The sequence below is a fragment of the Balearica regulorum genome, chromosome 4 (genome assembly GCF_011004875.1).
Source record: "Balearica regulorum gibbericeps isolate bBalReg1 chromosome 4, bBalReg1.pri, whole genome shotgun sequence".
Lineage (NCBI taxonomy): Eukaryota > Metazoa > Chordata > Aves > Gruiformes > Gruidae > Balearica > Balearica regulorum.
Genome location: NC_046187.1, coordinates 35837870 through 35863430, shown reverse-complemented (window position 1 = coordinate 35863430; position 25561 = coordinate 35837870). Strand labels below are relative to the sequence as shown.

Sequence of the window (25561 nt, the reverse complement as noted above, 5' to 3'; positions counted from 1 at the left end):
TTCATTTAGATAATAGGTACAGTTTCAGGGTCTTATGTGATTATTTTCTGAGACTGTGGTTGCTGTCCATTGTTTTAAGGAGGCACACTTTTTTTTTTGTCATTTGTTGCCTCCTTTTCTCTGAACTATGTATCTCATCTCTTACTAGTGCTTCTAGTATTTTTAAAAACTATATTGGGAAGATGTTTCTTTAAATTGGAAAAGAGAGTTGCCATGCTGTTAAAGAAAAAAAAAAAAAAAGATAACATTTCCATGACAGGGTTTGATATTTCATTACCTGAAACTGCTTACAAATGATAGGGGAATTTGGGAAATGAATAAATTAAAAGCTGCCCAACTGTGAACAGAACCAACTTTTCTCTGCAGGCTGTTTAAAAAAAGTTAATGATAACTTTAAAAACAATTATGTGAGCCTAAGGAGCATCATTAAGCTATACAAAGCTATAATTTACAAAGCTAGTGCTATACAAAAATGCCAGTGGGTAATTTATAGATAGGAGCTAGCCTAAATTTTGTGGTTAATGCTTGGAAGAATGACAAAATAGTAAGGTGATGTCATCATAAAAATCTGAAAACAGAGGAAAATCATTTTAACAACACAGTTTTAAGAAAAAAAAGGTTTGGAAGACAAAGAGGGAAATAAGTCAGGTTACCTGATGGGGGGTAACTGCTGATGGTTGATAGTTATAGTGCCAAATTGTCATGGTTAGATTATTCTGTTTACAAATGGTATTCCTGTGGGGTTTGTCAGGAGAATAATTGTATTTTAATGTTATTCAAACAATGCATCAGCTTGGATTTATTATTGCATGCAATTTTAATGTCCATTATTTCTATTCCTATAATGATAAGCACACTATTGAAATTGCAGTAATAGATAATATTATACTTTCCTATTTATAGGCTTTTGAAATCTTTGCATGTTTTGATTCTAGTTCTTCTTTGTCATACAGGCAGTGTGACTGGTATCAGACAGATTTTTAAACAAGCAGTTCCCATTGCCCTCAACAGGAAATATTAGGTTTTGGAGTCTGAAAAACAATGACCACATAATCAAAACAATGGCCACATTATCCAAGTTTAAATAGATTATTGTTTTTTTAAAAAATATATTGATAAATTAATTGGCAAATAATTGTTTCTCTATATGCATTTAATATGCTGAGAATAATGTTCTACCCAGTGAGATCTTATTTCACACTTGCTACCTATTCCTCTAATTTCCTAACTGAGTGAATTATACACCATGGACCAGTTTCAGCAATGAAGTAAAGATTGCCTGGAAGACTTTAACTTTGATGATAATTGGTTAAAAACAGTATTGATGTTATCATTCTGAGATCATAACCAGTGTTTATCTCAAAAAATTGATTTAATTTTCTGTGGGAGTAGTGGAATAGTGGGAGAAAAAAAGGAGAGGTGTCAGTATTTTAGTTGCTTACTAAAACATCCTCGTTTCTCAGAATTCTCTTTTACAACACGGAATAGTTGCTAAGGTAACCCATGTCTATACTACTATATTGTTTGAGGACAGAATATAACCTTAATCGTTAGATAGCAAAATATCCTCTTCTGACTTTTTTTAACTGGAATATAAACTTACAACAGGAATTTTTACTCATATAAATTCAGTCAAATTATATTGAGTTTATGGTGATGTACTTGAAATGACAATTTGTCTCCCCTCCCATTGCGCTAGTGGTTTGTGCTCACACATCGCATACATTCAAATCCTCATGTTTGTCCAGTGGGACTGCACACATAATCTGAAAGATGCAAAGCAGCTTCAGATTAAACAGTAAATAGTGGAAGACAGCTAAGAACACAATAATACTATCTTCTTGGTAATTAGGTATCTTAAATGTATAATCATTTGCAAAAACAGAAAAGATTTTCTACAAATACTAGATTGGCTCTTTCTTCAGCAAAGCATGGCAGTCATCACAGTCAATTTACCCAACTTGTTTGACATTGCTTAGTAAATGTAATTTATGCAGTACATCTCAATTAAGTTTCATTTTTGGTACTGAGAACCTTCCAAATGGGTTTCTATTCTTATTTAAACAAACAGATCATCTCATGGGGCTTCACCATGCAGAGCAGGTGGAAGAAATCCCACCACAAATAGCCACGCAGTGACTGTTTTCAACCAGTCTTTCCTTGCAAAGTTGCTGCTTTTTCCCCCGTTCTTCCCCCCCCACACACTTCTGCAGCAGATGGTAATGTCTGTCCCTCCTGCCTAGGAAAAAGCATACTAAGATATATACTCAGTGATCAATCCTTGTAAATAATGCCTTTTAAATATCATCTTAATTTATCATCTTTGACTTATTTGTGAAACAGTGCTTTGTCAAGTATTCAAATGAGCGTTTTCAATTATATGGTTTTGAGGCACACTTTCTGTCTTGATCAAAGGATAAACCTGTAGTTAGCCAGTGTCTTTCAGTCTAGTAGGCTAATGCGGCAAATAACTTTGTGTAATATTGGGCTCAACAGAATGAGAACAATGTCTGCAGTTCACAGAAAATCATATTTTTTATGGGCTGGAAAATTCAGGTGGAACCAATGCCTCACACTTTGGCTCTTTATTTAAACTGATAATAAAGCCCACATCTAACCACTACCTAGATTGCAATGAATAGCAGCCTGTGAAACCACAATTAATTAAAGCTTAGAAAACCATGGTTTTTGATGTCTGTGTTGTGTAATTAGTTCCATATATTGTACATGAAATCATCAGAAACACCCACTATTCGTGAATCAGTGAATGGCAAACTAAGAGACTGAGGGAGAAAATATTTTAAGTATAAACACAAGCAGAAAAGTATGTTTCAGTGTGTAAATATTCATTTTCAAGTGAGTGCTAGAAAGCCTTTTATAAAAAGGGTACATGTGAGAAATAGAATGAGGAAGGTCTCTGTAGAAGGCTTTACAACTCTTAAAATTATGCTTTTGAAATTAAAAAAACCAAACCAACAAACCAAACCAAGGAAACCACACCTTCTTTAAATGTAATAGTAAGGTAGAAGAGTAGTTTGTAAATGGTTAAGATCAGTGCAGCGTTAGTGTGTGGTGCTTCCTTTCTTGTGCAGATAAGTGTTTTGGCTTTGTAGCTTTCCAGCATGGTGAATGTGCAAGAACAGAGAAGTAATGGGAAAGGAGAGGCAGGTGCGTGCACCGAGGGAGATCCCTTCGAGTCAGCGTGACAGTGCCAGCAGTTCTGATTGCAGGACTGGGGCCATAATCGATGCCTGAATATACTTGTTTAAAACATTATAAAGAAGATTAATGGCCTGGTTGAGAACATATGTCACCATGATTTTTCCATCATTTCTGTTACAGAGTGTGCCACCCTTACTCATATTATGTTAGCAAGTCCAAATTAATGTAATTAAATATATATATCAAAAGACTTGATCTAGTTGACCAGATTAGTTAGAGATAATTCGGCCACTGACAGTGTTATAACTGAAGCTCTTTCAGGCTTAATAGAAACTAATTGATTTACTAGCAGTCTTCAGGAGAGTGAGATTTGCTCTACAACATACTGGATTTGTTAATACTACAGGCTTATTACTTAGCAGATTTCATCTTTTCTTCTTGTCTTCTTTTTCTTTTTACACATGTCAAGGAAAGGGCTGAGAAGTAATTGCATGTACAAAGGAAACTATATTTATTCAGTATAATAAAAGTAATTAGACTGTTTCAAAGATTTTTATTTTTTTCATAACACCAAGGATCAGGATTGGTTACTTGTAGAGGTGCCTTAAAATTCCACCTACTTTATTTTAATCGATTTGTTCATTCTGTAAGCAGCACAAAATTTCATGGGAGCCTACTAGAAATAGAATGAGTTGTCTGCTTTCAAACCATCTTTGAAGGATCCATTTTAAATAGCGGCCGTAGAGATTGAAAAAGTAGAGCATGGCAGAAACGCGTCTACTTTTGTTTTATAGCTGATGCTAAAACCATCTTCTTAAATGGGTTATGTTACATACTATTTTGAGGCTTCAAAGAAATTGTAAATGATACTTCCAAAGGAACTTCTGCTGCTCCCAAGGAACCAACTTTTATTAAAAACCCGTGACTCGCTACTTTCCTTCAGGAGAAAGTAGCTAAATTAAAGTCCAAAATTGGAGTAGTTTTATTAATTTTCATATTCTCATGCGAATTAAGGGCTTGTGGGTTGACATGTAACAAAAAAATGAAAACATATTTTTCTGCCAAATACTCTATATTTAGGTATACAGGCTTGCAGTTGCTGAATTTTATTACAGCATTAATAAAATAAATCTAAAGGGTTAAAATGTACAAGTGGAGAAATAATCACTGAGGAAAAATGTGTATTAGAGTGTGGGGCATAGGTAGTCAATAGCACAGATTTTAAAATTATTTATAATTCATTTGTTTCTAGAATTAGCTATTTTTCTCAGCAGAATTTTATGTGTTTTCTAGAAGCAGTGAGGTTACCAGATAGACATTGTATAATGCAATCACAGAAATGCAAGGTTGGAAAGGAACTTGGTGGGATCTTTTCTAAGTTGTTGTCCTGCTCTAAGCAGGGAGTAGATAGACCAAGTTCATTCTGGCTAGATATTTGTACTGTTCCTGAAGTTCAGCGACAAAGATTTCAGAGATTTTCCCAATCACCTGTTGCACTGCTTTACATACTATGAAATTTTTTTCTAATATGTAACATAAATCTTTCCTGTCATTGATGGACTAGGGAACAGCTGATCATCTGATGCTCTCTTACATGTTTGTTATCACATCTCCTGTCAGCCTAGTCTTGTTGAGATTAGAGAAACTTGTATCACTCAATCTTTCATCATAGTTCATGTTTTCTTTTTGTTCCTGCTCTTTCCTCTGAATATTCTCTTTCTCTCTGCCTATATCTTACAAGTGCTGGAGATAAATCTGAACTCTGTATTTCAGCTGAGACCTCTGGCAGCTCAGTAGTCTGGCTTTATGGTGGTGTTTTGAGTATGTCTGAATGAGATTTGCCTTTTTCATAGTAGGATCACATTGTCTCCTATTCAGCTTATGGTCCCCTGTAACACTCTTTATTCTACTTCAGGACTTCTGTACTTAACAACTTTGCATTTATGTTTTCAATGTTTTACTCGTAAATGCAAGGAGTTTTTTTAATGCTTTCCTTAAATTTCTCTTTAGTAAGTATACTTTCCCAATTAATTTTGCCTTCTAGTTGTTGCATAATCCCATATAGTATACTTGTGTGCCTAATATATATGAAAGTATAATCAAGTAATATGCGATGGGAATTAAGAGATATAGATAGTGGAAAATACGTAGGTAGAAGCGATACAGCTGAATGTTAAAAGTATGTCAGGACAACGTTTTGGTTAGCAGTAGGAGTATAAAAGCTAGCTCACAAATTATAAATCTGGCTTGTTGAAAAGATTTGAGAATCTTTATGTGGGCAATGTAGCCATAGTTTCTACCATGCTTTTTGGTTTGTGATGTGTAGGCTGCATATAAAGTAAATTTAAATATAACAAGTAAACAATACGAACTATTTTTCTTCACAAATCTGAAAATACGGTAAATCTCTGACATGTTTGATGACACTAAGAACGGATACATGAGGACAGAGCTGAGGTTCCTTCCCTGTAAAGTAATGTTTGTTCAAGGACTTTTTACCTTCAAGGCAGGACAAGCTCTGATTTGCAATGTCTGTTGTACAGGAATGTTGGGTGTGTTCCTTTTATTGTGATATGAAATGAACAGAAACCTGTTGTAGAATGCAATTTAACATGTACACTGAAGGATCAAATTAAAATCGCATGCACTATAGAAGTAATTTTCATTGTCCTTGCCAAATACACTTTCCAGTTCTAATAAACAGTCATTCCTAGTGTTTAATGTTTGATGAATCTCCTGTGAACCTACTGGGATAAGTAAACAGTTTCTTAACAACAGCTACCCATTTCTAATACCTAGAGGGAACTTAAAGAGCAGTTCATTCCCTGACTCCAAACACTTGCTGTTGTTCCATTTGGTTAAGCTTTTTATAAGTATTCATGTATTTTGAGTAAAATGAGGAATTTAAAAAAAAGGTCTGCAAACATGATGTCCTTTAATTATGGCTGACCACATCCCCTGTCATAGAAGAATGTACAAAAACTTTTTTCTATTCAGAACAGCTGCACTTCTGTTGACTGTTTGTTCCTTATAAACTTCTGTCTGTCAAGCAGGAACTAGAGCTTTGTGTGCAGAACAAAACAAAACAAAAAAATCCTTCTGTAAATCATAAATGTAACAGATGCAAGTGTGTTTCCTGTATGAATTTTTGGGGTGTCTATAAATGCAGTGATTAATGATCACAGTAACCCCATTTGCAATAAGATCTGAGCAAACATTCATTGGACTATATCTACATGCTCATGACAGTCTGATTGTGGGAATCTCTTTTTGCATTGACTCATTTATGCAGAGGCTCTTACATTACTGCTTTTAAAATTACAAGGAGAAGATTCCTCCTTTTAGATGATAATTTCACATTTTAAGCATAATTCAGATTGTTCTCTTGCAAATCCTTCTCCTAACTGAAGTAAAAGTTATTCCACATTTCAGCCTACAACAGATGTGTATACAGAACTTGCATAGTATCACAGTTTCAGTGAAAGACGTTAATCTGTGGTGGGATCCTTTTGTTTGTCCCTTTCTGCTGAAGTTCAGCTAAATCTTGGAGCCAGAGGTCTCTACACTAAATACGACTTTTGATCTGAACTATAAAAAAATTTATTAGGATTTCATTATAAATATTGAGAAGAGAGATTCTCTTTCTTACTCTCAGTATTTGCTATATAATTCTTTACAAAGTTTCCCTTCTAGAAAGGAATTGCAGGTGTAATACAACATTCATCAATATAGGATGTTCTAGAAAATATCACTCAATGGACAAAAATACATTAATTGCAATGCTACTGTACTATATATAAAGAAGAAATAATCAGATTCATCCAATAGAATTAAGTGTTGGATCAGGTATATAATATTTATACATCTCTATTATTGACCCTATGTGGATTGTGTTTAAATTTATATTCACAAAAAGAAAGTAAAGGGTTTATTTATACTAACGTTTGAAAAACACTTCTTACTCAGCTATCTGCTCATACATGCATTCAAGTATCTTTCTATGTTCATGAAAGCATATTTTAGTGCAAAGTGTTGTTATTACTGTTAAAAACGGTCATGAAGTACCTTACTGCCTTAATCACGAGCACAATTCAAGCACAAAACAAAAACCAAGTTACCTCAAGAGCTTCTAGTGGAAATGTAAAAAGGTAATAGTGGATGTATTCAGAAAGGCAAAGGCACAAAGCAATGAAATAATGAAGTAGATTTAGAAGGGTATCTATAGAGTTCTACTCTAGCTCCTCAGTGAGAGCCATATGAGGAGAAAACGTCACATTTATTGGAAAATAAAGCAAGTAATCAATATAGAGTTCTGCCCTGGAAATGGGTATTGGACTGCAGATGGCCTTTAACAACAAGAGATGATAGATAAGCAGAGGATAAACTTTAAATGTCCTTAAATACTATGATGAGTAGTTCGTATAGTTAGGAAGAGTTTCTAGGAAGGTGCTAAGATAGGGAGGACAGAGTTACGATTTAGGAAAATACTTTGTGTTTTCAAAACTTAACATCCAGGAATCAGCAGCAATCCCACATGATGTGAATATTCACCAACTGTCCTGAACAGAGGTTCCTCAAGGCAGCAGACTCCTGCCGACATCCGCTACAAGTGATTCAACCAAACTTTTAGCAAATGCTTATAAAAGACATGCATTCCCTCATGTGTTCCACACATTGAAATGATTCATTGCAGCTGTTAGTTCATTTAGGACAGTTCTGTGAATACAAAAAAAAAAAAAAAAGAAAAAAGCACTATCAAACTTGGAGATGATGATTTCTTAGACATCGGGGTTTTTGCTTGTTTTAGCACCGTACTGCAAGCACAAGACATGTCGCAACACTTTCTCCAAACAAAGATTTTATGAGATTGGGTGAGAGAAACTGTACTTCAGTAAATTATTTTGGGACTTCATTTTGCCTGTACAGTCTATGTTCAGTCGTTTTCAGCAGGTACTTTGTATAAACACACACTTCGTACTCTTTAAAATGTGTATATAGGTATTAGTATTGCCCATGGTCTGAATTAGACTAAATGTTTTTATTAAGCATTCAAATAATACAAGAAAGAAAATTATCTACTGGGTTTTAACTTTTTTAAGTTGCAGTTATAGTCCTTCTATGTGCACACGCATGAGGTAAATAAACATCTAGTTAGTTTTAAATGTATTGCATATGTTTGGTTTAAGAATGTTACAATGCAAGTTTCTGTGAAGTTCAGAAATCAAAATATTTTGCAGTTGTTACTAGGATACAAAAGGTAAACTTACTTTTTCTTATGGCATATATATATATACTTATACAGAGTGGGAAGAGCTCACTGTAAATTTTGTTTAAAGTCTCATTTAGGAGAGAGAGATGTATAAACAAGAAGATAGTGCTCACTAAAAATTAAGGTTTTGGAAGTAGTTATGGTTTAGATATTACTCTGCCACAAGTATACTGTATAGGAACCAAAACTCAGAGATTATATACCTAAAATATAGGTTGCATATCTACAGTAATCTGAAAACAAAAACAAAGTATTTGAGGAAGGGACTCCAGATGAAAACTGACATACTGATTTCAGTGTGAAACTTTTTGTCATGGAGATAGTCCATGCCATAACTTGTTCTATTCTATTAGGCCCAATTCATTATAGACTAAATGTTTGCTTTTAAATGCTCCCTGTTCAACTCAGTACATCAGAACATGCTTTCAGAATAAGGGTGAGTGTTTGGCCACCGAGTCAAAATGTGTCCGAGTCATGAGAGGTCTTGCATTTCTTTGAGTCTTCTGTCTAGAATCTTATCATTCAGTACTATGGCCACAAATTCCTAATGGAAGCAAATATAGTAAAAACCTATGGCAAGGGTAGAAAGATATCAAAACTTGACTTCTCTTGCAACTCTCAGGCTGAATCTGCAAGCTTTATGGATTCTAGGGGCAGCAGGGATTGCACACTTCATGGTTTGAAGCCTCTGCAGTTGCCAGAGGTGCTGGCGACACAGCTTTCAAGCACAATTGTTTATACCTCTTCTCCCCTTAATTAACCAAAAGCGTAAATCAGTGAATGAAAGTTCCTGCCCAAAAGAATACAAGAATCACTGGATCATTTTGTAGAATAACGAATTCTTTCAGTAGAGGAGATACAGGAGAGAGAAATTTGGTAATTTTGTAGTGCTTATGAAATCCTGATGAAGTAGTGTGCGCTGCTTTGGTGAGACTTACCAGATGCACTGAAAAAAAATCAATAATTCCATGCAACTGCATCCAAGAAAGATAGTTCTATGTGTATATATATTTCCTAGGAAAAGAAAATACTACAAGTAACATGAAGAAGTGTATTGACAATAAGGTCTTCCATACAATACAGTACTATAAGCATTAGTTTTCTTCTTTTTGCCTTCAGAGTGAATTAGTGTGGATTATTACTGATACATGTGATCACGGGAAAAAGTAAAAATGTATTTTTATACATGTGTAAACACACGTATATATGTGTTCACATACATGATTATAGATATTTATGACAAGAACTAACCAAATCACTGAAGTTTTTGGAAAATGGCTTCTAGAGATTATTGCTATTGATGGCATCCTCTGAGAGTTTATGAACTTACTCTAGATATATGTCACCTTTATCTTCACAAGAGTGGCTCTCGCATCTATGCTGTGTATTTCAAAGGGTGTCAGGGTGCACAGGCTTCAGGCAAAAAAGCTGCAATTTGCCAGAAGAAAGCTGATGATTAGTGACATCCTGTGCTATTTCCATGCTGCTAAATTCCATGAGAGTATCACCCATTTGTTGTGAAATAAAAGGAAAGCCCTGTATGCGAATGCAGAGAGGCTGGACAAGCTTTTGATAAGCACTTGTAGCACAATATTAGAACAGAAAATTTAGGGAGCCTGTGAAAGGCAGGGAGCTGGAGGTCGAGTAAGGAAAGAGGGGGCTGTCATCCTGCATTCTGGATCTCATGGGCAGTAGCTGATTAAATTGAAGAGGGTTGGTACGCCTACATGTATGTCACTTGACTGGCAGAATTTACATCCCTGAAGTGAGGATAGCTGAATGAGATGCGTGTTTACTTCAGTGCCACTGGAGCTTAGCAGCCCTGGCGCTGCTGTGTCTCTCATGCAACTGTCCTTGCTGCTGTGACAGTAGCTTCAGCTAAAGTAGTAAGAAGTGCTGCGAAGGATGGGAACTGTGCTGGCCTTCCTGGCTTCCATCTCTGTCAGGTGCAAGTAAACATCCTGGCTTTATTTCCTGGCTTTGGCAGTCTAAATTGATTACCTGCCTTTGCTCCTCCTTATTTTTTTCATTCCTTTGCTGGAGGCACAAGAAGAGGATCCTGGAAGTTGATTTCTCTGCTTAGATGGTTGCGCACAGGCCCAGCTACAGATCATCTCCACTTCCTTCTACATTGCTACTTGAACAGAACTAACATTTTGCATAGCAGTGGTGCATGTTAATGTTGCGCAGAGAAGACGTCTTTACAAGTGACAGACTTTCACAAATGGATTAGCGTTTTTGTACTGCATACATGCGAGCAAGTAAAAGTTTGTGCTTTTTCATATAGGTCAGGATTTGTAGAGCCTTTTCACAATTATTACTGCATGTACTTAGGGGAGAAAAGAAAGAGCTATTGTTAAGCCAAGAAGCTTCTATGTCCTCAGGGCAAACTCAGAAAGAGTTGGATATCTGCTCTCCCTCATAGCTTCTAATGATGCTAATAGGAGGGCTACCTGTGATTATAAAGGAAGAAAACAGGCTTTCTTTATTCTGAGTGTTACACATGTAACTGCATGTACTATTAGTTTCAAGAGCATATCTCTAAATCTAAGCAGGACGTAGAGTGTTCCTGTATGATGATGATGATAAAAAAAACCCCAAACTGTAAGGCTGTTTCATTAGAAGAAATATGTTATTTCTTTCAAAGTACCGATCCTATTTGGTGTTCAGAGGAGGGGAGGTTCCCCTCAGCTTTCCTTTGTTATGGAGTCCCTTCTAGTCTGATTAAACCATACTGATGTTTAATAGTTTCTCCAAACCGTGCCATCTGATGAATGGCTTTTCACTCAGAAACTGCTTGAGAATGTTTTCTTCAAGACAAGAAATGAAAAAAATCAGGATTTCTTTTGTGGGGAGGGAATTATTTTAGATGTGTTATTCACTACTTGTAAGTGTCCTGTGATGCCAAGTATTTGACTCACTTGTTTTTGTTGTTCCAGTCTTAACTCTGTGATTGCATTATTAAACATGAAATTCCTCACTCCTGGCTGCAGCAAACTAACAAAATTACTTCTTGCCTCTCCTTTAACAGGAAGTGGGTAGTGTCAGTACCTTGACAGTCTTATTCTATGAAACAGGAGCAAAAGAAAGGCTTTGCTTAGATCATGATGGTGCTAGATTGTAGGTGAGTGCTGTTTTGGAATTGTTTATCCGTGGAGCAGGTTCAGTGCAAGGAAAGAACAGATGGATAGTGGCAGAACGGGAAAGACTATAACGTACACTCTCATATCCAAAGTTTTATCCTTTATCTATCTATAATACTTCTGGATTCTCTAGAGAAACCAATAATGACCACCTAGTAAATGTTTATTGTATTCATTCTCTTACCTTTATGCTCATTTTACAGATTTGCTAAGGCTGTGTTACAAACTTGTGTGCTATGAAACTCCTGGTGCCAGAGTGAATCTCAAAATGTTTGTGTTAGTGGCCGCTGTGCTTTCGGTTGTGATGGCTTAGCTGTTGGGTATCTGTGCTGTGAATAAGACTGCGGTTATAAAAAAAAGAAAATGAGAAATATGCTTTTTCAGAAAGATTACTTCTTGTTTATGATGCAGCCACATACACAGTCATGCTGACGGAGGAAGGAGATGCTACTGCCAGATGCTTTACACCATGAAGCTGTGGCCTAAATACTATGCTAGGATCACATGGGAAATATGTCTCAGAACAAGAAATTAATCACAAGTCTTCAGGTCAGGCTACATGCTAAATCATCCTTTAGGTTTGAGCTTCAACTAGGTAATTTCAAATTCATTTGTTGCAGGTTTTTTTCAGATTTACTGTTTTGCTTTCTTATTCTACTTGTAAGTGTACTACCCTTTCCCCTTTGAGACAGAGGCTAGATGGAGTAGCTTTGATTCCTTCAATAGGGCACAACTAACATTGTGAGCACCCTAAAATGCATTTTACTCCCAAAGTTTCTTCATGGGTACTGTTGTTATATATAATCTTCAGGGCTGGATAGTTTTTGAAGTCAGCCTTTGTATTATTTCCTTCCTTTTTTCCCAAACCTTTATCTTAAACTGTTGCCTAAATTTGCTCTATTTGCCTTTTGCACTTGTAAACACCTTAAAGGATTTCTATAAGGTATTTGTTTTGATAGAGTGAAGTACACATACAGGAATACAATATAAACAGACCTAATGAAAATTCTGTTTGATCCAACACTAATTGTCATTCTTGGCTGTTCTACAGGGCAGCAGAAGCCCTATGTTTTCTGCTCTGTTTTTCATCCTGAATCATTTTAACTAACAGTAAAAATGCAACTGTTTGGCTCTATCTTGGTTTTAAACATGTTTATTCTTATTAAAGTAAATTGAAATTGTTTACCAGGCACAAACCCAAAAACCAGACAGTTTTTTGTTTACTAGAGGAATCACATTAAAATACAGAACTTGTTGATGTATTTTTCAAATCTGTCTTGACAGAAATTATTCATGCTCAGGCAAACAAATAAAAAAGGTGGTCTCAGGCCTAAAACATTGGTATTAATCAAGGATATGTTACTATGACAGAAAAAGTGTTTACCGTTAATTAGTATTTATTATAGAAAAGCTTGGAGAACATCACTTCCCAGTAAGTGGTCCCCATCAGGAAAGCTATTTTGGATAGCTGCTATACCTAAGCAAGTGTCTGCTGTCAGGTTATGTCTCCCCTGCCAGATGAAGAGATGTCTGCTGTATCGAAGGTTGATTATGTGCTAGCTGACCTGTTAGGGGAGACATGGCATAGTTCTGTGGAGTGAGTTAGGTGATGCCAGCTATAGAACAGATGTAGAGTTCACAGATAGCTACTTCATTGTAAAACCATCTTCATTGTCTCCATCAATGCATTGTCTCCATTGTGCAGCAAAACAGCCAGAGCTTATTGATGGTCCTCCTGTGAGGCTTTCACATCACCATTCTGCAGTGAAATTGCATCTCTGAGACCTACTGAGTACTGACATCAGTAGCACTGCACAGAGAGCGGCTTGACAGCGTCAGTTTGTGTCAGGCATGCAGGTGGAGGTAAGGGTCAGAGTAGGAATCTCAAGAGAGATGTAGGTTAAATTCTAGGCACATAGATTTTTACCTGAGATTATTTAATTGGAAGGAATTATAATAGAAGTGATAGACTTGCTATGAAGTGAGGGAAAGCTCCACTTAAGGAGCATTTCAGCATTTTGAAGTTGCAGCTATGATGTTGTATGTCGGAGTTATGCTGAAGTTTTGTATTTGCTTGTTCTAAAAAGTATGTCTCATCAATGAAGTTGACACAATTTCTTGCATTGTCATTTCTTCTGTTATCTTCTCTGAGAGTAAAACCTTACTGCAGGTGTAAATATTGCCTAAGAAACACTAAAAATCCTTTGAGAACACAGAGTGAAATTATAAATTCTATAAAATTCCAAGATATAATTATAGTGTGTACTATGTAATATTTATGCTGCCCTGGACGTTCTGTCCAAAAAGTTTAAATTACAAAGTAAGTAGTACCTATTAGCAAGTTAAAACCATGTAGAGAACCCTGTAGAGTATAATTTGGATTACCATTTATATTAAACAATTTATTGAATTGAGATTTCATAAAGGTTATTATGTTTATAAATATAAATTACAGCATTTATAGCTTTATGATATCAATTATCTTTAATTTTTGGTACGTATTAACTGTCATTTAGGTTGACTAAATTAGGAGATTATTGGGAAAAACATTCTTAATCTTGAGATTTTAACTACTTTATTCTAAAATGTTCTTCGAAGTTGTGCAATTTTGCTGTTTCAATTACTTTTTCTTTATGTTTTGGGTTGCTGTGAGGATGATTAGAAAGTGATGACAACTTTAATTGTGTTACCATTAAGCACAATGATTCACCATATCCTCATAACATTTTAACTCAGGCAAATTCCTGCTGAATACAGAATAACATAAATCGATGGGTTAGTTCCTATACATGTATTGCTAAGTATGCGTGTTCGAAGTTGTAAATGTGGAAATAGATTCTAGACCAATGGATTTTCATCTGGAATCCATCTATTTAATTGGCAACAAAAAATCCCAGTAGAAGTGAGACACCGAAGCAAATTCTTCAGCTGGAAACAAAATAGATTTTTTTTTTTTCTTTTTTTTTCTTCTTCAGGTGCTAGTTCTACCATTTGATCCTTATTTTGTTTTTCCCCTTAGCAAAATCCTACACCTTCAAACCGGGAAATGTGACTGCTACAAATACAGCATCCTGGAGAAAAACAGGAAGGAAAATTTTGATTATTTTTTTTTTTTTTACCATCTGAATTACAGCGTCACAGCGCTATTTTGAAACTTGCTGAGTAGCATGTTTTGCTAAGAGCAAATATTTAAATTATACACCAGAATCTGTTGCTTTATTATCATAACCTAATAGATGGATCAACATGTTATTATTTTTAATGTGGGCAGTGGAGAGAAGAGGAAAAGAAATATTTTAACTTTGTGAAATCCACATTCATCCAGAAAGGGAAGCAACTACTTCGCTCACTCTATTGGAAATGATGCTAGATTAGCAAAATGAAAATATGATAAAGCTAATAGTAGCGGCACACTAGGCCTACGTTTTGTATTATCTTTGCAAAACTCTCAGTTAAAAAGCAGCACAAATCGTTCTAGTGACTGCATTTCTTTAAGATGGAGAGAGAAAAACCCTTGAAGCAAAAAATAGGAAGGGCATGGTGGTTACTTCCATTTGCTGCCCTTTCAACCACACATTTAGCTGAAACCAAAAATGCGTATTTAATAAAATTGAGAGCACAGAAAGGAAAATATAATTATTGGTATGAAATACAGCTGTCACAGGCATATGTATTTTAGAAAACTGCTCTTTCGTATGTAGTGTTGCAAGCATTATTTTATTAAAGAATTCTTTCCTGCATAACTGTTACATTTCTCATCAAGCTCTCTGATAATTTTGAAAGGGTAAATTAATACTTTTGATCTGACATTATAGATAGGAAAAAGTACAGTATCTATACACTTCACAATAGAGTACTGAGAGTGCCATTTTGACACTAAGTGGTATGAGGATTTTTAAATATATGTAAATATATATAAATACATATTAATAAATAAATATATGTGTGTGTAAATGTTGTGCAGTACTAACAGGCACAGTACAGTGAAAGAGCAAGAAGCATGTTAGTGCACCTATTGGAGGAACATTCAGTCACCCATTCTTAATACTGCATTGTAGGATTGTTGTAAGAAAATTCAGCAAGGGACCTCAGGAGGTCTCTAGTTTAACCTCCTGCTCAGGGTAGGGTCAGTTCTGAGGTCAGACCATTTCTCAGGGCTTCATCCAGTCATGTACTGAAAGCCTCCAATGATGGGTACTGTGCAGCCTCTCTGGGCAACCTGGACATAATGTCTGTAGTGATGTCTGCCTATATAAAAGCCTAAAGAAACTTGTGGTGAGGCAGCAGCAGAAGCTTCCTGCTTAGGCTTCCTTTGCTGCCTTTTTTTATTCTTTTGAAAATACGAATCAATGCATAACTTTTAAACAGATTGTAGAGTGAGCTAAACCAGAAGTCTCACTTTGCTTGAATTGCCTGTGACTGAGTACCCCTGATCCAGTGAGTTTGTCGGTGAGATTTGTGCTGTGGGAAAGTACATAGACTTTTTCAGTACTCAATTTCAGCATTTAAGTACTTTTGATACCCTTGGGAACATGTTTTTTTTTTTTTCTTCTTAAGGGACAAATAATTATAGTAATGCCAGATGTTGTTATTACTCTGTTCATTATTGTTTTACCAGAAACGTAATTCTTAGTACTTTATGAAACACAACTGATGCTTTTTTTTTCATCTATAGATGAGAACGGGAATATTTGCTATCTCTCTACTAGGGCATGTTCATTTTTTACATTGAAAGACAAGAAGACAAAGATTGTGGCTAAGTTTCAGAGGAAAGGCAGCATGTGAAATGTGTATTTCCTCAGATTTCTAGAGGGTTACAGTAATTGCCTGTAATGGGGCCATATTTTCAAATCACTCTTCTATTTACAAAATTTTGTCTGTCACTGAGTTAACTTCTTCAAAGAACAGGTATAGTGGCATGCTATCTTCAAGGTTAGGAGTGTAAGAAGTGGGGAAAACTGTCTAGTGGAAGTTTGTTTACAATTATCGCTGAAGAATAATTAGGTACTTTTTGACTCTTGTCATTTGTCTTATTAGGTAAACTGTACATTGGAAACAAGCTAGCCACTTATAAACTTTCCCAGCTATGTAACTTCATAAAGTACAGCACTTCATCAAAACAGGTCCATTAACCCTCTGACTGGTACTCTTCTCTTGTCTTTGATTGCAGCACCACACAGAAGCGCCTAGCCCATCATTGCTCCCCCCATCAGCTTTACCATTAGATGTATTAAACAATGCCGTCGCTGGATTTAGTACTGTGGAAGAACTTATCCGGTACCTTGAACCAGATCGGTGGCAACTGGATTTGGAAGATTTGTACAGGCCAACGTGGCAGCTTCTTGGAAAGGCATATATTCATGGGAGGAAATCAAGAGGTAAGTTACTCTTGTGTCTGACCTTGCAGCTTTCTATGGGTATGTTTTCTTAACAAAGAAACAGTAATTAAAGAGTGTTCTTGACCTTGAATTTTGATTCCAAGAAAGGAATATGTTAGAAATACAGCCGAGATCATTGCTGTTGGCTATTCTCACCATTATATTATCTGAAAAAGGACAATAACTAAACTCAAAACTTAAAGGAATTTAGCAGGATAAAGTAACAAAATAAAAAAAAAGAATCAAAGCAGACAGAGTAGTTTGCTGTAGGCAACCTGGGAGATCTTTATTTCCACAAAGTAGCAGGGCATCTTGGCTGGGTGACATAATCTAACATTGTGGGTTTCCTTTTTTTATGGAGGGCAAAAGCTTTATTTTTTCTTTGGGACAGTTAATTGCTTATCCTTACTGTATCATGGGAATGATTGGGAACGATTGTTTTATTTCCTTAGAATTGTTCCAGTCTCTACACCATATAAATTCAGAGCAGTTAGCTAAATATTTGTCTTCCATGATACCTCATGAAACCCCTGTGTCCATGTCCAGTTTGATCATGCAGTTGTCAACTTTATCAGATGTAAAGTAGATTATGTATTTCAAGACTTGTGGAGCTATTTCTTGTTCAGCAAGTCATTTTCTTCTATCTACGTTTGACATTCATGAATTTTCTATCTCATATCATCCAGATGCTGCCCACTATTTCATGTTTATCGATTCCATGTGGATGGATAGCATGCAGGCAATACCTCCTTCCTTGCCCACCATACAGCATGAAAATGAAAACATATGAGCATTACTGAATATCAACAACACAACATATGTTGACAAATGTAAACTAGATTATCATCTGATCAGCAAGAAAAGGGAGGAAGTAAAACCTTTCATAACTCAAATTTAAGTTTTTGATAGCTTATTCTTGGATCAGAGCCTAAAAATCAACCATTCTACCCTACCTGTATTGCTACAGCTATGCACACAGCAACTAAATCAGAAATCAAAGAGAGAGAAATATCTTTAAAAGCTTTCCGCAATGGACCATGCCTTTCAGATAGTCATTTAACACTTCCTTAATTAAAGAGACTCAGTATTTGCCAAATGTATGCCATAAGCATAGGGTAAGTGGGAGAAAAACAAAATGTAATTTGTGAAACCTTACATAAACTAAAATGCAGGTGTTGGATAACATCTATATAGACAAAAGCAACTCCCTGCAAAACGTATCTTAGAAAGGAACTATCAGAGTAAATCTTTTAAAGACTTCTAATTAGATGCTGAAATAGATTTTTCCACTGAATAAACATATCACGTTATTGCCACATTTATCTTTAAGAGACCACCCTCAGACTGCATTACCAAGTGTGTAATGTAATAGCCTGAGGTGGAAAATATGTCCAGTTGAGATGACATAGTACTAACTGTTGGGTTATTCAATAGATAGGGAAAGCAAATCTTTTTTTTTTCTTTTCTTCCTTCTTTTTTAAATGTTATTCCTTCTAGTACGATGTTTGCTGTATTAAAAAACCTTTTTAAGACATGTTTGAGAGAAGTGCATGCCTTAAAATGTTTGGTTTTTTCAAACTCTTTGATCCTATAATTAGATCAGGTTTATTTTTGCAATATTTCAGTGTAAAAGCTAAATTACTGTCCTGCTTTTATAGACAAACATCAGTTTACATCTAGATTAAATGAAAATGTAATTAAAAGTGTATGTTACTTTATGTAAAGAAGAGAAGAGTATTGTCCTCTACTCCTACTTAATAATTCATATGAAAAAGACTATATTTAGACAGCCTAAATTCCACAGAACTTCTGTGTCTGATGTTTTCTCTGGATAAAATGCTTCCAAAAACTTCTAGCCAGGAAAGAAGAAACACGAAGTTCAGAGGCTTTGATGTCTAAATATAGGCCTAAATTCTTTTATAATATTAAACATACTTAATAATAAAACATATTTTGCTGTGCAAAAAAAGATCCTATCTCTTCCCACAGAAATCTGCGTAATCATTAGACCATATTCTGAAGTCTGCTTAAGAGAGTCACAATCCAACCATAGTCCTTAGTAGATGTTTTTCTTGTATAGTTATGTGACTTTTTTTTTTTTTCTTTTTAACTCCTCGTTTGGAGTTTTGCAACAGCCCTGTCCTATTGTAGGAGTCAGTAGGAAACTTACACTCCCAGGAACATCCCCAAGGTGCTTAGGAATGAAAACCATCCTGCTGCTATCTGTGCCCACACACAAGTGCCCCAACCAGAATTTAATTTGCTTCGTTGACTTTGAGGGCAGCATCCAGCTGGAAAAAATGTTTTAGGAAAGAGGGTTCCCTGTGGTAATCAATGCACATCCCAGAAGATGCCAGACAGTTGCATTGCCAATTGCAGAACACAGTTACTTTCAGGCTAGTGTGAACATGGATTGCTTCAGCTGTATGTGCCAGTGAAGGCACGCTTTTGAAACAGACTTTACTGTAGACCTACCTACATCTACATTTTTTTCTCCCTTTTTTTTCCTTCTCCCCTTATTTTTATTTTAGTGTTTCCCATTCATGTGCTACTGCAGAGCCTTCCATTCCTCCTGAGGTAGTACTAGACAAAAGAACATTGACTGTTGTGTCAAACATGATACATGAGTGGAAGCCAAGTTGAAGGAGTGTTTAAATGTTCACATTATAACAGGTACTGTAACTCAGTGCACTTGGGAAATCCACATAACCTTTTATTGTGGTTAAGTAAACACTTTTAAGGGAATATATACATTCTCTCATCTAGCTTCGTGCCCACAGTGTGTTAAAATAAATTTTGGACAGACAGATACTCTTTGAAAAAATAACAGCTTCATTCACATACTTCAAAGAAGTGATTATATAAGCACTAGATAAATTTGCCACAGACCTTTTAATGAAATTGAATTACATAAGGTAGGGCAAGGGTTCATTGTGAGGTATAATAGCAATATACCTTAGTACATTGTAAAGCATGGAAACCAAACATGACATTTTTCATCTCTCCTGAAGCCTGTTCTAACAGTAAGGCACACTAAAAAATTATCTGCTAAGAGCTGATTGTGTGTTCTTCCACAGAACCTTTTTATAATTTGGGTCTGCAAGTCTGAGGGGTTCAGTTTAAATTCATTCCAATTTTGTGACAAAATGCATAATACACGGCCTGCTCATTTTAGTCCATTGCCCCTTTCTCTATATTATAACTACAGCTAGCATTGAGGAATGGATGCATTCCTGTGCTGCTGCCAGTAGGCAGGAGGTAATGGAGAAGCACAATGCCACAAAGGCATCTCTCTCCCACTGGTCGGTGGGCTTGCTGGAAGAGGCATCAGTGCCCAGCTTCCGTTTACAGTTTCTCATGGTGAAGGGCTGAGCAGCAATTGTGTTAGGACGCATGAGCTTAGCTTCTTGAAATTCCCTGTACCAAGCATGTCAGTCTCTGTAGAAATCTACCAGTAGAAAGTATTAGCAGAACTAGCATTTCTGTTGTTGTGCTTTAGGTATTTTATCCTCATTCAAACAGTTCACTTACTGTATGTTTTCAAACACAACAGGAGAAAGAAGTACTCCATTCCTATCCACAGTCCTTGATTAATGGAGGTAGACATGTCCTCTCTCTAAATGACTCAGCCTAGAGCTATTAGCTGATCAGAAGAGCTTAAATCATTTCTAAGTTCTCACAGTGAATCTCTCCCCCGGAAGTTTTGTCTCTCTTTTCCTCTGCTCCCTTCTCAGCTTTCTCCAAGGAATGCTCTTGCAGTGTGGGAGGCAGGCTGGCGTCCTATCAGTAACTTTATTGGAGTTATTACACACTCCTCGCTTTTAAAAATCAGATTGTTTATTTAGGAGCCTATGTTAAGCTGATAGTGATGGAATGAAGTGCCCCAGCTTGGCATTCACTGTAAGTGCGAGCGGAGAAAAGGCTTCAGTGTGTTTAACTGACCTTTCACAACAATAAACCCTTACTTATGGATGCCAGTATATGGATATGGTCATATGGTCTGCAAAAGAAATGTTTGAAGAAACATGGAATGAAATTGCTGCCCAAAGATCTGCTCCTGGGACAGTACTAGTGAGCATTTCTACTAGAGAAATGCAGCTTCTAAATTTTCTTTATTTCTTGCATGTTTAAATAGAATTGAGAGGCATTATCTTGCCTTGATAGGCTGAAGTTCTCCTTTGTGACCTCTAGAGGCTCTTTACATAGTAGAAGAGGGAAAAAAGGTATTTCTCTAAAGGATGATTCAAATCAGGAACATATTTTTGCTTTATTTTATATCTTTTTATTTACAAACTGCTATCAATAACTGTAAAGTATTTGTCAAGTAATATCAATGCACTGGGATATATTTTTGCCTAGTTTCTTCTTGATTTAGCTCGAAACCAGTTGGTTTAAAGCTCTTTGCTGCTTTGTTCGAGACCTCTGTTTGAGTCATCTCAGTAGCCATATTATCATAGGGTTTTCTTTCTCTGTTTTTCTTTTTACAAGATAGAGTGCCCCTGTGAATTAGACGTTACTTCTCTTCCTTAATGGTGGTAGGTTGAGAGAGAAACAGTTCAGACAAAAGATCCCAGATCGTGATCATTATAGTCTGGCTTTTCTGAAATAAATGAAATTACATTGCGTTTCATCAAAGTAAGTTGTATTCATTTTCTCACTGAACCAATCCCATTTTTTTCAATCTTAACTACCTCTTTCAAGGCCTGTTATTTCTTGTCTGTGCAGCTAAGGAGAACCTAAAGGAGTTTGCCCTGTTTCAGATCTTTTCATGAGCTTGCTGTTCAACCATTGGCATAGGGAAACTTTAGTATGATACAGTGGAACTAGTTTATAAGGAAACTGGAGCCAAATATTAATATCTTTAACTTGCATTTCAACTTAGGTGCTTACAAGGAGGAGCTGTATTTTATTTAAAACACATCAAGTGAAAATGAAATCTAGAGAAGCAACAGAAATACCTATATATGCTGCTATGAAGGTGGAGGGAAAAATGGAGTCTAGTAATAGTTATATAGATACACATACTTGCTCAATTATTTGTTGTCTGTACAGCATTCACTGATGATGACACAACTTCTTGAAGTTCTTAGTCCAGAGAAGTGAGTTCCTCTTAGATATAAATGGCTTGATTCTTTCTTATACTTATGTTGCCCTTGCAAAGAAGCAACAATTGAAATTTTAGCAGGAAAGAAGTTTGAAAGCTTTATGCAAATGGATTAAAAATGTGTTTGGAGGTTTGCAGGGTTCTTAATTGCTGTGTGTTTTTCTCCAATCCAAAATGAATATAGAATAGCAACACTAGAGCTCAGAGTGTGAGTGTGAACAAAGGGAACTTCATTAGGCTTGTCTGATAAAACATTTATTGGAACACAGTAGCCAAAGCTTGCTTTGTTTAATTTGAACCAGCTCTGCCAGAGTTATAAAATAATTGGTGAAAATTCTTATACAACGGTCATTCCATTTAGGTTTCATGGTATTCCTATAACTGTAGTATTACACTTGTGTGCTGAACCTGTACCACCTGCACACAAATGAACTTTCCTCAAGGGTTCTGCACTGCTGAAGTTGGTTTACCACCAGTGAAGTTGGATAAAGAATCGGAAAAGCACCAGTTTGTTTGTCTTTTTGCAGTGGTGGATCTCAACCTCCTAAAGGAGGAGGTGCGGCTGTATAGTTGTACTCCTCGCAACTTCTCAGTGTCGCTAAGGGAGGAGCTGAAGCGAACTGACACCATCTTCTGGCCGTTGTGTCTTCTGGTTAAACGTTGTGGTGGAAACTGTGCCTGTTGTCATCAGAGTTGCAATGAGTGCCAATGTGTACCAACAAAAGTCACCAAAAAATACCATGAGGTATGCGCTTTTTTTATATTTGCATGTTTGGAAATACTGACAGCCAATTAAGGAATTTATTTTTACTATATGAATGCACCAATATTAATATTTTGAAATTTTATGTATTGCACTTGTAGTAAATATTTTTTTACCATTTTAATGAGGTGTTACATAAAAAAAAGTAATATCTTCCTTGTTAAAATACTTTTCTGTGGAACTATTAAGTCATTCCTGAGGCATTTGTTTACTGGTGCAGTTCACACACATCTTCAGCCTTCTGGTTGAGCTTTCTCTAGTGGTAGATGTGAACTTTATGAAGGAACAGTTATCCATCCATTTCCATTGTTACAAATCTATAGCTAAAATTATTTATTATAGAATTATCTAATAATTTCATTGGGTGAACTATACTATTAGCCCTTAAATAAAATTAAGTAGGAATATGAAACTGCAAGACTCTCTTCTTTGATAAAAGCAAGTATCTGTTCAACATGTTTTAATTGATTTTTTTAAAGGGCTTGAGGTAAAAGCAAAAATAAGAATTAGTGGATGGAATAGATGAAGAAATCAAGCTGAGGAGCACCTATTTCTTTTCATATGCTTCCTGTCATCCAGTGCAATCTAGCTCATAGTCCAGGTGTGTGATAAAGCACTTGCTGTTTTCTTGATGCTTGGCTGCTTCTCCTTCAGGTTCTTCAGCTGAAGCCAAGGATTGGCGTCCGAGGATTGCATAAATCATTGACAGATGTACCCTTGGAACACCACGAGGAGTGTGACTGTGTGTGCAAAGGAAATACTGAAGGATAAACATGATTTAATTGTGCTGTTTCCTTTCAAAGCACATTCAATCAATGGCTGATTCTGTTATGGGGCTTGTGCATTATCTCCTTCTGTAATCTCAGTTGTTTGCTTTGGGGATCTTCCATCTTCAAGATTTACAGTGAGCTCTAAAAAGAGGAGAAGCTAAACTGGGATTATATGTTGTGTGACAGCTCTGTTTGGAGGCCCAGTGAAAGGATGGGAGAAAGGCATCAATGAGGGATTTAAAATATATGTATTGTTTTTGTCCCCCACAATTTTCTTGACAATACATGGATTTATAATTTAGGAGTAAAAATAAAGTTAGAAGGCTCACATCATGGAGACTTGATCCTGCTGGCTGTCTCATTTCTACAGCTCCAGTACATCTGGCCTCTGGTTGAAAACACCTGAAATCTTTCTTTCTGTGTTCAACTACTCCTATGTACACTAAATCGAAGTGTTCTCTGTTGTATAAACTTGGGGTAAAACAGACTGTCTTGTTCCGAATTAAATTTAATTTGTCTAATGCTGGTAGGAAGGACTGGATTTTTCCATATGCTCTAGTAGAGCTCCTGCCTTTTAGAAAGAAGACTGGACAATAACGTGAGCTAAGGAAGCAAACATTGAAAAGAACAGCGCCTTTATTCTTACTACTATGGCTGATGATTTTTTGTTTCTTTGTTATTTTTTATCGTGTACATTTTTATACTCTCCTTTTGACAATATAACTATTTGCTTTTCTAAACTTGTTAAATATATCTATTTTTACCAAAGGTATTTAATATTCTTTTTTTATTACAACCTAGATCAACTATTTTTTAGTTTTGTGAGACTTTAAAGCCAGATTTGTACAGTAGGAGGCACAGAGATGTGGTTACAAAGGGAAAGGAGCATGATCTATTTGCAGTTTGTTGCTACACAGTGAAAAAATACAGGTTTTTTTACCTGGCTGCGCAGTAATAATAAACAGAGATGTGTGGATGAAGGTCTAAGCTTGCTAGCTCCATGACACTGAAAATATGAGAGACAGATGTTACTGTAAGTGGTTTCAGAAGCTGACTTTAAAAATTCCCTCTCTCCATACTGGCCTTTGTTCAGGTAGAAAAGAAATGAGCATAGGTAGCTGCATTCTGGCTTGTTTAATTCTTTAATTTCTTTAAAGTAGGATGATCTACAACGTAAGAGAAGCAGCCCAGTGGCTTGCAGCCTTCATGATGCATCATGGTCATGGGAAGGCAGCCTTGTTAATGTTGAAGTGTATGGTTTTCCATTGATGGTCATAGCTGTTTAAGTACTGTTCACTCACAGGATCGTAACACTCTTGAGTACAGTTTGATGAACTATGGATTTGTTCTTTTGTACGTTATATCCTTTAACCAATACACTTATCCCACCCTATGCAAATTGAAAAGGAAGCAGTAAAGTATTTTGCTTGTAAAATGCTTTAACATTATGCCTAGTTTATTTTTTTGACTATTGGATTTGCAGATTGTAATGAATCACCAAATAAAGTAATAATGCTAATTTTGGGAGAATAAATGTTTCTGTGTGGTTGCATATTTCTATCTGTTCAATATACAGTAACAGGAAAAGATAAGAGGGTGATTTTCAGTTTACCATTTTGAAAGTCAGTTATGAAAACAGAAGTCTTCTGTTACCAAGACTGCCACCTGCTTTATTAATTCTGCTTTACTGTAAATCTACAAGAAGGGAAAAGAAGGAATGTGATGCTATTTGTATAAACATTCAAAATGTTCAAAATTGTGTGGATATGAAGCCATCAAATTGAACTAATATCTTCTGTTATTGTTTCCATCATGAAAATGAGTTCTGATGAAAATGTGGAGAGTTTTGCAAGTTGGTATGACTTTCTGATATCAGTTCTGCAAAAATTCTTGTGTGGCTTCTGATTCTGTCTTAGCTGGTCTGTTTTGTCCACCCTCAATCTCAGGTGTAAATGTGGCATATCCAGTGTGA

The 25561-nt window shown here is 36.0% G+C and overlaps 1 protein-coding gene across 1 annotated transcript in view; it reads left to right on the top strand.

Annotated features, from left to right (window-relative positions):
• The window catches only part of PDGFC (platelet derived growth factor C), a 130707-nt gene extending 105566 nt beyond the window's left edge, over positions 1–25141 (top strand). Inside the window, exons 4-6 of the mRNA XM_075751766.1 lie at positions 16745–16952; positions 22584–22801; positions 23474–25141. Coding sequence (XP_075607881.1) covers positions 16745–16952; positions 22584–22801; positions 23474–23590 — 543 coding nt within the window. The 3' untranslated portion in view covers positions 23591–25141. The remainder of the gene's footprint in view (positions 1–16744; positions 16953–22583; positions 22802–23473) is intronic.
• Positions 25142–25561: the final 420 nt, after the last annotated feature.